We start from the raw sequence: 16,306 nt of genomic DNA, 5'->3' as shown, positions 1-16,306 counted from the left end.
CCTCCATTTGAAGGTCAAAAACTCCTTGGCAGAGGAAGTTCAGTCCCCCCAGTCCAATTTCAACTTTGGAAATCTATCATCATTAGACAAAATACTCTAAACCACACTCCATATAATCTCCAAACATAAATGAGGTGAACCAGCTTGCTGTATGCAGAACGGCTTCCTTTAATTGTGGTTACAGCTGCTTTGTTTCATGTGGTGCTCTTCAAAAAAAAAAAAAAAAAAAAAAAAAAAACCAACCCAACATACTGATTTTTTAAACTGACTCATGCTCCACATATGCAAACTCTTCCCCCCCTTGAAAAAAAACCAGAAACATTTTAGGAATTGGAGAAAGTACAGTTGTAAGCAAAAAACCCTCCTCCAGTAAAACTGAGAGGTATTCAAACACTGCCACCAAACAACGTCACCAGCTGGAAGAGACACACAATGCACCTGAATGACAATGACCATACTTTTGTTAAAATACTAAGTAATGTGGGGTTGGAAGACAAATTCAAAACACCTTAAGAGCTAGAAAAATGCCACAGTTCATACATGCGTAATTTCTTAAAGTTCAAAAGCATCCAATGAATCTGCTGAGTCATATTCAGTGTTTACAATCCCAAAGAGAAGTGAATAAAAACCAGGGCTAAATCAGTGCAAGTTCTGTCACTGACTTTAATGAAACCATGATTTCACACTAGGTATTTGTTAATTTGTTATTAAAAAAATGTCCAGTGAAAACACTACAGGCTCAAGCACAAAACAGTAAGTTAACTGGACTTCACCTACAGTTTCGTAAGACTTGCTTCTCAAAGTAGATAGAAAGAAAAAGAAGAACCTTTACATCTCTAAAAAAATTATGCTTTTCTTCTATTAAAAACAGTATCAAACATATCTTATTTTCCTTCATTCTTAGCTTCCTTTTTACCTGGTTTTGGTTTCCATCTGATTTAACTGCCTTGCTATTAATTCTAATATGTTCGGTAGATGTTATTGGCAGGTGATATCTACTGATCTAGACAAAAGTACATTGATTTGGGTGCCAAATCATCTTTGTCTCAGCACTAAATCGCACCCATCTAAAAATCAATCTCTTCCAAATCTCTTTATTGATGAAAAATACCACTATTTCTCCCTAATTGCTAAGGAATCTGGATTTCAGAAATTGAAAATGCAATGGGCTTTTTACCTCCTTGAATTTTACTCCTACTTTAAAAGACATGGAAGAAAAAAGAAAATGAGGAGGAGGAAAATACTTCAGTCGACTAAATCTTTTCTAAACCTTCATGAAAAACCCTCTTTAACATGGCAGTCCCCACAAGGTTCAGATATGTTATTCAGTATTCTCCAGCTTTTGCAACAGAAATCTAAAATTTAGATCTGCATGGAACCCTTCACTTACCTCAAATTATGAGCTTTCAAAATATCAATTATTTGTTGACACTCTGAGCTTAAAGTTTACTAACTGAGGACTTTACTTTTAACACACACTTTCAAGTACTATTCAGATCTGTAAAGCACCGAGATATCTGGAGTCAAGCCATTTACCAGAAATGATACTACTTCTGATTCAGTGACACTATTCCCTTGTGTGTCAGTACTGAACTGAACTAATGGTTGGTGGTGCTGCCTTGCGGGTGAGACATTAATTGGGCAGGACCTCTGTTGTACAAGCCAAATATTCCAGAGCTGTTTTTTCAAGAGATGGGTTTTAGCCGCTGGTGTTGAAACTGAACATGAGATAATTACATTCTACCTATCTCAATTCAAGTGGACAGTTTCAGATGGACGGAGTTTAAAATCACATGTAATGTTGCTGGGTCCTGCTAAACAGCTAACAATTTCCAGACCAGTTGAGACTACTTTTCAGTGGTGACAGAAGCTATTTCTTTATGAATAATTTTTGTAGATCTTATGTAATATACTTTGAGATCCTCGAGAATGAGAAAAATCACAATCAGGATGCTACAGTATTACTATTAGCAGTGTTATTCCAGTGGCATTGGTCCCAGGATATTCGAGATACAATGGACCAACTTCCGTTGGGGACAGAGACAAGCTTTTGATCTTACACAGAGCTCTTCTTCAGATCTGGGAAACTCAGTGTCACAGCTAAATACATGAATGAAACAGATAAGCAGTTAACACACGTTGCAAGGTGAAGGTGGGCAGTTAACACCTTTACCGTCATAGGATAAAGGAGTGTTAGTGAGTTATAGACTGTTGTAATGAGCCATAAATCCAGTATCTTTATTAAGTCAATGATTTTTGGTGTCTAACAGAGTTATGAATTTAGGTTCTCAGGCTCATCTTTTGAAGGTGTTGTGCCGGTTTCCTTTGACGACAAGGACTGAGAGATCAGATATAGAGTGATCATTTTGTGAAAAGTGTTCGCCCACAGGTGACATGGTGTTTCTGTTTTTTGTAATTTTTCTGTGCACGTTCATTTAAGAATATAGTAATTGTCTGGATTCACGCACGTTGTTGTTGGGGCATTTAGTGCATTGGATGAGGTACACTACAAGTTGTAATAGGCATGTGTAGGACCCCATGGATCTTGATAGCTCCAATAAAGTTGTCCAAAAGAAGCTGGTCCAATTAAACCCACCTTCTCTGTATTGTTTACTGTGCATAGCCAAAAGGCCTTAAGCTGATCACGCATGGTAGATGGAATACCAGTTAAACCTTCTACACTTACTATGCCCCCTTCCCCTCTAGCTTAATCAACAGGAAAAACCATTGAATACTGTTTCTATTGCACAATAAATTGAGCAGGTTCCCCACACACCTATCCTTCTGTACTTACAACAGATGTAATCTGTTTGTGACTGTCTTAATGAAAAAATAGAACACCCTAAATAGACTGTGATCCTTGGACTCTTCCTTTGTGGTTTTCCTCCTTCCAACATGCTGCCGTCTTTGGAGTGGGGAGGGAAAGGAAGCAATCATAATGAAATAAAATATTTTGTGTATGTTAGGAAGCGCCTGAATACTTAGCTATTATGGCACAGGTAGAATTAGCATATCCACCCAGTTTTGCAAGGAGCTTAGCTCTAGGGAGAAGTGCTTTCCCAGCAGACGACATTAAAACAAACATCTGGGTGACCCATTTGCAATATATAGTCGAAACCTGCATTGAGTGAAATCTTACTTGTCCACCTGAATCAGATCTGTGGCTAGGGGTACCAGGGGTCTGATTTTCAGTGGGAACACCCGGTCAAAAAGGGACCCTGGCTGTTCTGGTCAGCACTGCTGACCGGGCAATGCAGCACTAAGGCAGGCTAGTCCCTCCCTACCTGTCCTGGCTGGTACCGCACCTCAGAAGTGGCCAGCAGGTCTGGCTTCTAGGCAGGGGGCAGGGCCACAGGGCTCTGTGTGCTGCCCCCACTCCGAGCACCGGCTCCGCACTCCCATTGGCCGGGGGGGCGGTGCCTGCAGGTGAGAGCAGCCCATGGAACCTCCTGCCCTCCCCCCTCCCCACCTAGGACCCAGATCTGCTGGCTACTTCCAGGGTGCACACGGCATGGTGCCAAGATGAGCAGGCAGCCTGCCTTAGTTCCCCATGCTGTGCTGCTGACCAGGAGCCACCCAAGGTAAGCCCACACCCCAATCGTGAGCCCCAACCCCATGCCCCAGCCCTAAGCCCCCTCTCGCACCCTGAAACCCTCATTTCTGGCCTCACCCTGGAGCCCGCACCCCCAGCCCCAGATGAGTGAGGGTGGGGGACAGAAAGCCACCGAAGGAGAGGGAATGTAGTGAGCAGGGACGGGCCCTCGGAGAAGGGGCGGGGCAGGGCCAGGGTGTTTGGTTTTGAGCAACTAGAAAGTTGGCAACTCTATCTGTGGCTTCAGATAAAGGAGAGAGAGAGAGCGCGCGCGCAGCCAGGGTGCCATAAGCTTATAAGACAAAGAAACAGGAAGAAGAAGCAGCTACCTATCATGGAACTTCCCTCAGTACCAGAAGCTACAAAAAACACTGAAAATGATGAGTTGGCAGGAAGCAAGTCACTTACCACCATGTTAATTGCTTATTTGTATGTCCCATGGCATGAGCTAAACTGGCAGCTTCCATAATTACTTACTTCTAGGAGACAGAGGCATGAAAAAACAAAAACCCTGTGGTGATAATGCTAATGAAATGCTCTCAGTTCTAAGAGGTTATTAAGAAGCACAGGTAGTTGAGATGCCTGATCTGAAATAATATTAGGCACCAGAAAAACCCCTCTTTGCTCAATAACATCAAATAATGCACAAGATGTCCTTTAGGCATGTAAACTAACATTCAGACTGATCAAGTATAAGTCCATTCACGTCCACAGAATGCCAAAACACTAGAATTCTACTAGAAGAGAAGCTTGCATGTCAACAATGAAATAATGAACTGTACAAAAGTATACCAATGCTTTGTTGTTTGCTAACTCATGGTAAACATACTCATACATATTTGTCAGCATATACTGGTGAAGTTCAGATCCTAAAAGTACTATTGGTGACAGAAGAATCCGATTTTAAAGTTTTTTTTAGTAAGTCAGTTAATTCTGGATTGCCTAACAAACAAGTTCTCTATGCCACACGTAAAATATCAGAAAGAAATTCCTGATTTGCATAGATATCCCACAATATATTCAAAATTCCTGATATTAAAATCAATCCCATTTCAGCCCCTTTTTACACCACCAACTTATACCAATGTAAATTGGGCTAAAGAACCAGTAACTGTTAGTACAACTGATCATTCATACAATTAATACATTTTAGACTAGAAAATAACTTATCCCACATTCTAATTAATTCATCCTTAAAAAAAACCAAAGTTACATAACAATCAAAATAATCTTTTAGAAAGGCAATGCCTTTTTCTAGTGTCGAATGGCAAAATCTGTCATGTTCAGATTTTGAAATGTTTGTAATTTTTTCAAAAAGCCTGTATCTCATCAGCTGATTACTTTATTTCAGTAAATTCAATGGAAATACTTTACCCAATTACCATATTTTTACAGAAAAATACACTTATTTGTGTTTTGAAAGAAATGTTTTTCCTGGGTCAGTTTTGTTGACTAACTTTTTCCCTTGTGGTTATAACAAATGACTAATTTTAATAAATGGAAGAGAAAGGTCCCATATCCTTCAAAGTACAAAAACATAATACGTTTAAGTCAGTCTTCACACACTGGTTGTGTTCATTAATCAGCAGCTTCTTGTAAACCATTTCTGTTCTACTGTGCTCACAGAAGACGGTGAAACCCTACCTTGTTTTGTACAGTATCAATCTACATTTCTCCACTCTGTAAATATACCTTAAATTCAATAAATAGTTTGAGTCACTGGAGCACATTTTCTAGGTCTGTTATTCTATTCACAGACCAGGTCCACAAAATATTAAAATCTCTTACAAGTACTGTTTAGGATGTCAATTTTAATTATTCTTACAACACTTTATAAACGGTAAACAGGGACATTTAGAGGAATCTGGATTAAAGCCAATTAATATGACAAGCAGGCATATCATAAGTCATGCTATTCATGCTCTTTTAAAGTAAAATAGTAGCAGTCAGTGGTGTTACTTAAACAGTAAAAAGCTAAAAACTGTCACTACCACAAGTCTTTCTTTTGAGAAGTGCTTAAAAAGAAAGGACTTAGAATTAAAGTATAGGGTTTTTTTCCCCCTTCTAATGTTTGAAAAGTTAGCCACTACCCCAACTGTGTAACTGCATGCTACATTAAATAGCTGCTACCAGAACAAATACCTACAGACAGGTTTAAACAGGCAAGAGTACAAGAAAAAGTTCAGGTATAACATTTAAAACTTTACAGCAAAACAGTTCCAAATAGAACCCTGAACAAACTTACCATGGATTCTGTTCTTCCAACAACAGAAAACCACATTTTGATCTCTGGGACTATAGATCCTTAAAAAAAACCCAGCAACAAACAATTCTCCACTTCTCTCTCAGCCCTCAACAGAAACCAACACGACAGTCTGCTAGATTTTCCAAGACACCCATCAAGATAATTCTGAGCTGGATGCTATGACACTGTATGGCATTTATCAACACTAGCTATAACCAATACAATATTCAGACTCTTACGTAATCACTTATGCAGCTCTGACTTTCATTTACTTTAGGAGCTTTATTAAACTTTGAAAACTGCTAGAAAAACAAAAAGGGACCTCTTGTTCAAAAGACAAAAAACCTCCAAATTAAACAGGAAGTAATGTGCTGGCCCACAGATGGGTAAGAAGTCACATGCTAACCCCCCCACCCTCCCCAAAGTGATATATTTTTAAAGTAAACTGCACGCACATACTGCTTCCAAATCATCTGGATTTCATAAAATGTAACCGCAATGTGGTTGAGAGTCAAGCAGCTTTTAACATCACAACATCTTTCAGGGTTAGAGCAACCAAATTCTGCACACAACCGCAAAAATCAGTACTGCCACTGATGCCCAACCACTCCCATCTCCCTAAAACTCAGTGCCCCTGTGATGCTATTCGAGGCACAATTACAAAAGGCTTTAGTACAGAAAAACATGCAATATTACAATAGTGGTGGAGCAGCAGTTGGACTTTCTGGATAACAACGCTGGACAACCTGTATAATTTAATCTTTTTAAACAGAATACAACTATTCATAGTTTTAAAAGATGTTGCAAGGTATTTTTTTCTAACTCTTAAAATCATTTTAATAACCTCTTATAAGCTCAAAACAGGTGTTTCATTGCTAACATTTGTTTTCATTCATTGCACATGCACACTTGTTTGTTACATGGGTTCTCAAAAGCTGTGTTGACAAACATACCACTTATTTATAATGTAAAATTATATAAATTGAAGGGTGGGGCCAATTTTGAATCACATTTATAACTATTTTTGTGTGTATTACAAACTGAACTCCACCATAAGGACAAGGGGAAGGGGGGAAGAAATGCAGAGTGAAAAGGATTTCATTTTCTTCACCAATCTGAGAATCTTCCCACTTCCCTCTCTTCTCCAAAAATGCCTGTGACTTTGCATTACAGTCATCTTCTGACTGGCAAATGTTGACAAGACAGGAGTCCCTTCGGAGCTGATCAGTTTCACTTAATAACTGAGAGAGATCAGTGTTGAGATGGCACAACACTCCATTCCTCCTTTATGAATCATAGAATATCAGGGTTGGAAGGGACCTCAGGATGTCATCTAGTCCAACACCCTGCTCAAAGCAGGACCAACTCCAACTAAATCATTCCAGCCAGGGCTTTGTCAAGCCGGGCCTTAAAAACCTCTTAAAAAAAGGATGGAGATTCCACCACGTCCCTAGGTAACCCATTCCAATGCTTCACCACCCTCCTAGTGAAATAGGAAAAACTATTATCCAACCTACACCTCCCAAACTGCAACTTGAGACCATTGCTCCTTGTTCTGTCATCTGCCACCACTGAGAACAGCCTAGCTCCATCCTCTTTGGAATCCCCCTTCAGGTAATTGAAGGTTGCTATCAGATCCCCCCTCACTCTTCTCGTCTGCAAACTTCTTCTCAAAGAAGTATGGGCTGGATGAATGGACTCTAAGGTGGATAGAAAGCTGGCTAGATCAAGCTCAGCGGGTAGTGATCAATGGCTCCATGTCTAGTTGGCAGCTGGTATCAAGCGGAGTGCCCCAAGGGTCAGTCCTGGAGCCAGTTTTGTTTAATATCTTCAATAATGATCTGGAGGATGGTGTGGATTGCACCCTCAGCAAGTTTGCAGATGACACTAAACTGGGAGGAGAGGTAGATATGCTGGAGGGTAGGGATAGGATACAGAGGGACCTAGACAAATTAGGGGATTGGGCCAAAAGAAATCTGATGAGGTTCAACAAGGACAAGTGCAGAGTCCTGCACTTAGGATGGAAGAATCCCATGTAATGCTACAGACTCGGGACCAAGTGGCTAGGCAGCAGTTCCGCAGAAAAGGACCTACGGGTTACAGTGGACGAGAAGCTGGATATAAGTCAACAGTGCCCCCTTGCTGCCAAGAAGGCTAACAGCATTTTGGGCTGTATAAGTAGGAGCATTGCTAGCAGATCGAGGGACGTGATCATTCCCCTCTATTCGACATTGGTGAGGCCTCATCTGTAGTACTGTGTCCAGTTTTGGGCCCCACACTACAAGAAGGATGTGGAAAAGTTGGAAAGAGTCCAACAGAGAGCAACAAAAATAATTAGGGGGCTGGAGCACATGATTTATGAGGAGAGGCTGAGGGAACTGGGATTATTTAGTCTGCAGAAGAGAAGAATGAGGGGGGATTTGATAGCTGCTTTCAACTACCTGAAAGGGGGTTCCAAAGAGGATGGATCTAGATTGTTCTCAGTGGTACCAGATGACAGAACAAGAAGTAATGGTCTCAAGTTGCAGTGGGGGAGGTTTAGGTTGGATATTAGGAAAATCTTTTTCACTAGGAAGGTGGTGAATCGCTGGAATGGGTTACCTAGGGAGGTGGTGGAATCTCCTTCCTAAGAGGTTTTTAAGGTGAGGCTTGACAAAGCCCTGGCTGGGATGATTTAGTTGGGGATTGGTCCTGCTTTGAGCAGGGAGCTGACCTAGATGATGTCCTGAGGTCCCTTCCAACCCTGATATTCTCTGATTCTAAATAGTGCGCCCCAGCCCCCTAATAATTTTCGTTGCCCTCCCCAATTTGTCTACATCGTTTCTGCAGTGGGGGGCCCAAAACTGGACGCGACACTCCAGATGTGGCCTCTCTACTGCTGAATAGAGGGGAATAATCACTTCCCTCAATCTGCTGGCAATGCTCCTACTAATGCAGCCCAACATGCCGTTAGCCTTCTTGGCAACAAGGGCACACTGTTGATTCATATCCAGCTTCTCGTCCACTGTAATCCCAGGTCCTTTTCTGCAGAACTGCCGCTTAGCCAGTCGATCCCCAGCCTGTAACAGAACATGGGATTCTTCCGTCTTAAGTGCAGAACTCCGCACTTGACCTTAGAATCATAGAATATCAGAGTTGGAAGGGACCTCAGGAGGTCATCTAGTCCAACCCCCTGCTCAAAGCAGGACCGATCCCCAATTAAATCATCCCAGCCAGGGCTTTGTCAAGCCTGACCTTAAAAACTTCTAAGGAAGGAGATTCCACCACCTCCCTAGGTAACGCATTCCAGTGTTTCACCACCCTCCTAGTGAAAAAGTTTTTCCTAATTTCCAACCTAAATCTCCCCCACTGCAACTTGAGACCATTACTCCTTGTTCTGTCATCTGCTACCACTGAGAACAGTCTAGAGCCATCCTCTTTGGAACCCCCTTTCAGGTAGTTGAAAGCAGCTATCAAATCCCCCCTCATTCTTCTTTTCCGTAGACTAAACATTCCCAGTTCCCTCAGCCTCTCCTCATAACTCATGTGTTCCAGTCCCTAATCATTTTTGTTGCCCTCCGTTGGGCTCTTTCCAATTTTTCCACATCCTTCTTGTAGTGTGGGGCCCAAAACTGGACACAGTACTCCAGATGAGGCGTCACCAGTGTCGAATAGAGGGGAATGATCACGTCCCTCAATCTGCTGGCAATGCCCCTACTTATACATCCCAAAATGCCATTGGCCTTCTTGGCAACAAGGGCACACTGTTGACTCATATCCAGCTTCTCGTCCACTGTAACCCCTAGGTCCTTTTCTGCAGAACTGCTGCCAAGCCATTTGGTCCCTAGTCTGTAGCGGTGCATTGGATTCTTCCGTCCTAAGTGCAGGACTCTGCACTTGTCCTTGTTGAACTTCATCAGATTTCTTTTGGCCCAATCCTCCAATTTCTCTAGGTCCCTCTGTATCCTATCCCTACCCTCCAACGTATTTACCTCTCCTCCCAGTTTAGTGTCATCTGCAAACTTGCTGAGGGTGCAATCCACACCATCCTCCAGATAATTTATGAAGATATTGAAGAAAACCGGCCCCAGGACCGACCTCTGGGGCACGCCACTTGGTACCAGCTGCCAACTAGACATGGAGCCATTGATCACTACCCGTTGAGCCTGACAATCTAGCCAGCTTTCTATCCACCCTATAGTCCATTCATCCAGCCCATACTTCTTTAACTTGCTGGCAAGAATACCGTGGGAACCCATATCAAAAACTTGCTAAAGTCAAAGAATATCGCATCTACCACTTTTTCCATATCCAGAGCCAGTTATCTCATCATAGAAGGCAATCAGGTTGGTCAGGCATGACTTGCCCTTGGTGAATCCATGCTGACTGTTCCTGATCACCTTCCTCTCCTCCAACTGCTTCAAAATGGATTCCTTGAGGACCTGCTCCATGATTTTTCCAGTGGCTGTGGTGAAGCTGAGCAGACTGTAGTTCCCTGGATTCTCCTCCTTCCCTTTTAAAGACAGGCAATATATTTGCCTTTTTCCAATCGTCCAGGTTTATTGGAAATGAAATGAAATGAGTACAGTTCTTTTGTCACTGAAGTCAGAGACAGATCTATATTCATAATTTAAACTCTAGCACTGGAAGTATCTCCAGCCGAGTAAACTGATACTTGTATTATTTGTAACAGTGCCATCTACTGAGCAATCATTGTAATTTTCAGGTTTTATTGCCTTTTTTGAAGCACTCCTGTCACCTAAGGGCCCAAGAGTTCCACCTGCAGCACAGAGAGAGGCCTTCATTTTGTACAATAAAATATAATTTTACATTATTATTTGAAAGTCGATGCTTTTCCAATTTTGAAGAGAAATATTGCAAAAACAATTTGCAAAATGTTAACAATGGTGTGCGAGTGCAACCGACAAATTAATTCCACTCTGACACATGCGGTCTCAGTCTTTTTGGATAGTCCATACTTTTAAGAACTTCATTTCACAGCATAATGATTTTTTAGACCTGGCAAATTTCAACAAATGTAATCTCTCTCTCCCTCCTCGTTTTCTGCAAGGGAAAAAACAACGAACAAAAACAAAACAAAACTGCATTCTCCCCTCATTCCAGAATTTCAATTTCTGTACCAATGCAAAATATATGACTGAAATCCACTGGAAAAACCAAGAGTCAATAGATAAGGAAAGTAACAAAAAATGAGAAAATATATTCACTGTTACAGCTTCTCAAATACCATTTACATAATTTCAATTGCTCTTTTCTACACAACTTTGGAAATTGCACTGCCTGTACACTTTTTTGCACCTTTTATTACTTTTATGATAATACAGGAAAACTGAAAAAACAGCTCTCTCTAATAAGCAATTCTCTGTTCTAAGCAACCACTTGAAAAATATCTCCATTCTATTTCTAGGACCATTTGATTCAGCTTTCAACGAAAGACCATCTCTTTTATGCAACCAATATTCTACTGGTTTCTTAAGTAGTCACATAACAGATTTCACTATTTACTTTGCTATTTCAAATACGCATTAGCTGGGCAAAAAAGATTTTCTACATAGCCATAGATTAACATCAGGATAAGGAGACAGAACATCTGCTTCTTACTAGTTTTTCACACAGGTGAGAATAATTTTTTTAACCTCAACTTTTTAAAACTTATTTCGACATCACGCAGTAGCCCAGTTGTGTACTGCTGCTATAAATTAGGAGTATGCTGTCAGTGAAAACTGTGTACCCGACAGGGAAGTCAGTTCCAATGGAAACAGCAATTTTCCCCATCTCATATCCCTGCTCCTCCTTACATGAGAAAGTTTTTTCACGCTAAATTAGGACTTCTCATCAATTTAATAAACCAGTTCCACTTCCATATCGAGCAAACACTGAACTGAAATTCAGTTGGCAGTCAGAAGTCTGATGTGCAGATAAATTGGGGTACTGTCAATACTCATGTACTATTAGTCTTTCAGACTACTACTGCACTAACATGTCAATAGCACAAAATTAAAATTTTTAGTCTCTAATTTCTCAGATTTTGATATTATTTTCTTGTAGTCCAAGATGCTAATTAGGTGTATACTCCTTAACCCCCCCACCCCCGATGGCAGGAACAGAACATTAGAAATAAATACAAAATAATCAAAACTCCACCACCCCTCAAGCAGAAACACATTCTGAAATATGCAAAATTTCAGCTAAAAGAAAAATCTTTACAAGTACTCAGTCATGTCTGACAGCTTAAAAGCCGTCAGATAATAGCATCTTTAGGATGTAAACTCGTTGGGACAGTAACTTAAGTGTTTTGACACAGGTCATCTACTGCACAGCAAAAAGACATTGTCTCTTCATGTGTTTGTTCATGGCCTACTCATGATTGGGGCTTTTGGGCACCACAGTTATATAAATTATTAATAAATAAATCACACTAAAAGCTGAAAATCAAGAGAATGTTGTGTCTGCTACATAAAGCCCATATAATAGACAGACCTAGCCAATAGGTAGAGCCCTCCATCTGGTGGCTGGAGTAATATGTGCATTCTTTATGTTACCACAGCCAAGACGGATCTATAGCCAGTACCCCTTATAAGGCAAACTTTCAAAAGGGAGCCTCCTCTTGGCCCACCTACTCTGCATATAGTATTTTATAGATCAATAAGATGGAACAAATATTAAAATCACATAGGCACCTAATTTCAGTTCACTACACAGTAGATAGAAACTTCCATTTACATACTAGAATCATTTTTTTAACAACTCATTTTTAAATTTTAATGCATATAAAAACATAACACTTCCATAAAAACTGGCATTTATTACTCCTTATCATAAAGAGTTTCTACTACTTTTTTTTAGCAGTGAATCAGTTTTCATTATCTTTTCACACTCAGATCAAAACCTAAATATCCAAATACAAAGGGTTGATAGCATCAATATTTAACTTAAAGAAATACAAGTATGAATGTAATATATTAACTATTAGTGTGATATGGTCAATATTAAGAGTGCTAAATTACAAAATTAAATCCAAAAATTCATTATAGGACACAATTTCAATATTAAAATTTTCTGATTTAAATTGTTGTTTCTCTTACTTTGTTCAGATTCTGTGTATTTTATAGACCAGCATTTCATAGCCAGGAACCTAGCAGGCTAAATATGGTATGCAACATAGACTTTCCCAGGACACGTTTAAGGAAATGTTAAAGTAAAAAGTGTTGCTTGATGATTTTACTGCAATATGTTTTCATACCTTAGCAGCCACAATGCTTAGGCCCATTCCATTTTGTTTCTTTAATGTTACTGTGATGATTTCAGGTTCTTTCCTCAAAGGCTGAGCCTATCAAATAGGGGGGAGGGAGGGAAACAAACATGCAAGTTTGCATTAACAGCAAAACTGAGTATGAAGATTTCTGCATAAAATAGTCTAAATCAATAAAATAAACAATAATGAATGATTGGATGGAATACCTGTTGACATACAAAAGCTCATTTTACAAATCATTTTCACTTTAACACCTGTGACTCTTGATTAGTATTAGTTTAGACAGAGGTTATCAGCATTACATCTGTGCTCAGATCACTGCCAAAGGAAAGGCCAAAGTCTACCTAAAAATTTACTGAGATCTAAGAGATCTACAATTCTAAAATCATTTAACAAAAATAAAAGCTGAAAACTAGTTAAATCATTTTATGATAACTGTGCTCTTTGAACCTTGTTTCAGTTTTTTTAAACCCAACCTCTAGAAAACAAAATTAATGTGAAAAAATACTGGGGCAATAAATATTTTAAGAGCAGATTAAAACCTTTTAATACTTCACAAAAAAGCAAGCAAGACATTTAAGTTTGAAAAAAATCACCAGTGAATATTTGCAGTAGGTAATTTTCATGGTATTCTCTTATGGTGCCAATACCCTGTTAGGTAATGTAGGTGACACTACAATCTTAAGTATATGAAGCCCATAGTAGTGTCCAAATGAAGCAAAACTCTCTCACTGCGAGTTTCATAAGACAAAAGTTACACAATTTAAAAAAATGAAACACCACTGTGGCAAAGTTAAATTTTTTTTTTAAAAGCAAGGAAATGCTAAGTGAAGTTTACCCCAGCACTCTCGTGCCAAAGACTGCGGCAAAACAGGAGCCTGCTCCCATTTTATTTAATAGGAGTTTTTCCATTGATTTAAATTGGAACACAATCAGGTTTCAAGTCCATTAAAAACCCACTGGAGAAATGACAGATTTCTCCAAAAACACTATGTAGAGGAAAAAGTCACAAGACCCAGGGAACATATAGCTTTGTCACTGCTTCCATCTTTCAGCTCCTTTGCAAAGGGTTAGAAACTAAGTCAATGTAAAGCAAATCTTCAGAAGTATTTATTTTTAAAATTTTACAGACTACCCACAAGGAGTAAAACTCAATTTTAACTCTCAAAAAAATCGGTGGCTCAAAAAGAAGTCGTCATCACCTGCTCTAGAACCAAATTATCCACTTCATTATGGATTTCACAAAGTAAAATTATTTTTAAAAAAACAACTTAAAAATGGCACTTTCTTACTCATGAGATCTACTGTATGTAATTCAGGGTGATATTAGCTTACATTAGTGACAAATGGACAATGTGTTACTTGATTACTTCCTTTTTGTGACTGGTCTCCAACTAGTCCAAGACTTCTGGGATATTGACCCTCCGTTTCCAAATACTGGAGGCAGTTCAGGTTTGTTCACTTCTTAACTGTAATGTCTTATACTATATTCCACTATTTACTGGAAGACATTTTTAATTTTTGGCTTGGCTAGACAGGTTGTCCCAAAGAGCATGAATACCATAAGACTTGGATGAGCCTGTATTTATGGCATTATTTAATGAGGAGGCCTGAGGTGTCATGGTCAGAGATCTAATCCCGAAGAGCTGAAACACTTTGTTTTCTTTGGCTGTTATTCCTTTTTGTCCACACTCCCGTATAGTCTGAGATGGTGGAATGCCTGCATGAGGCCAGAAGAGCCATTTATCTTGTAGGAGCATCCAAAGTGTTTTACGATTTATCACTGAGTAGCCAATCAATCAGATTCAAAGTATTAGAAACTGGAATACATAAGCAAACTCTATCCCATCTATTCAGATGATGGAGAGCAGACCCTTGCAATAGCTCCATTAGCGTTAACTGTGTCATGAAGAGATCTACCATCTAATAACTGGTACAGACAAATCCCCAGACAAGTCATCTAATCTATTATCATTATTTGTGAACACTCCTGGAGGGGTAAGTGAGACCAAAGTGTAACATTTTGTATTAACGACAACAACTGCTATGGATGAACTGAAGACTTGGCTGATGAAAGTGTCATATTGTAAGTCTCTGACAGGTCCACTGATATGAGGTAGTTTCCTGGAGAGATTACAGGGACAGAGGAAGACAGTCTCCATCCTGACTTTTGTTTTCTTCATCAACTCCTTTAGCCTTTTGAGTGTACACAGCCGAGACTCCTCCAGAGCTTTTTCTTACTATGAGGAATATGGAGTAGAACCTTGTTACCTTTTCTTAAGGGACAAGTTCTACTGCCCTTAGCTCTAGGGCATACAAGATTTCCTTCAGGATGAGTTGATACTTTTTATCACTGCTTGAGGTGAGGAGATGAAAAAATGGCGTGGAAGAATCTGAAGCCCAAGAGAATACCTCAGCTCCACTACCTCTTGTACTCACTTTTCTGATGCCTATTAGCACCAGATGTCTTAAATGAGACATGCCCTCAAGTCTATTTTAGGACCAAGGCAGGATGGGTCTCAGTAACAGTGACTGTCTGAATTGGAAGGAGATCTTTTTCTTTACTAACAACTTAAATTTGGCATGGTTCTAAGGGGCTAAGCTTCTTTATGCTATTGCAACCAGGATATTGTGGTTTAAAAAAAAAAAAATTCCCAGCAAGGCTCCTAAAGGCAGTTTGAAAATCCTGTCTAATGATGATTTCTACCATCCTGTCTGTAGGGTCTTCTGAGAAAGAATCCCTCTTAGCAGGAATTGCCATTTCCTTTGCCAGGAATGCCACTGTTGCATCAGCTTTAGAAAGGATGAAGAAAAAACCTTTGGGTTTAGGATTTCTTGAGTCCCCATCTCTCAATTTGGCAGACACTTTATCATTCCATCCTAATGATTTCTTCGAAGCAGCTGAGTAGGGGAATGGCACGTTCTGCTTTAATTCTGGTTTTCTTGATTTCATCATATTATATTTTTGGTAAACTAATGCAATTATAACAATATCAAAATATTTAGGCTATGACACAAACCTCTCACTGAAGTAGTACTGGTCTTTTACAAAAAGGTAAAATAAGTGTTTTTCAGACTGAGTCTTGTTGCCCAAGAGTGCTCCAACAAGCAAAACAAAAATGAAAATGGAAAAAAACCAAAACCCAAGAATACATTTCCCTGAAGATTTGGCAAAACAGATGTGCTAGATTATTGAATATTCAATATTAATATT

At 39.6% G+C, this 16,306-nt stretch overlaps 1 protein-coding gene across 6 annotated transcripts in view; it reads right to left on the bottom strand.

The window, feature by feature from the left end:
* The window catches only part of AFDN (afadin, adherens junction formation factor), a 217,634-nt gene that overhangs the window by 42,427 nt on the left and 158,901 nt on the right, over nucleotides 1-16,306 (bottom strand). For all 6 annotated transcript variants that reach the window (XM_077813348.1, XM_077813344.1, XM_077813349.1 and 3 more), the window contains one exon: nucleotides 13,081-13,167. In XM_077813348.1, coding sequence (XP_077669474.1) covers nucleotides 13,081-13,167 — 87 coding nt within the window. The remainder of the gene's footprint in view (nucleotides 1-13,080; nucleotides 13,168-16,306) is intronic.

The sequence above is a fragment of the Eretmochelys imbricata genome, chromosome 3 (genome assembly GCF_965152235.1).
Source record: "Eretmochelys imbricata isolate rEreImb1 chromosome 3, rEreImb1.hap1, whole genome shotgun sequence".
Lineage (NCBI taxonomy): Eukaryota > Metazoa > Chordata > Testudines > Cheloniidae > Eretmochelys > Eretmochelys imbricata.
Note: the sequence above shows the minus strand (reverse complement) of the source record. Positions and strands in the feature narration are given on the sequence as shown.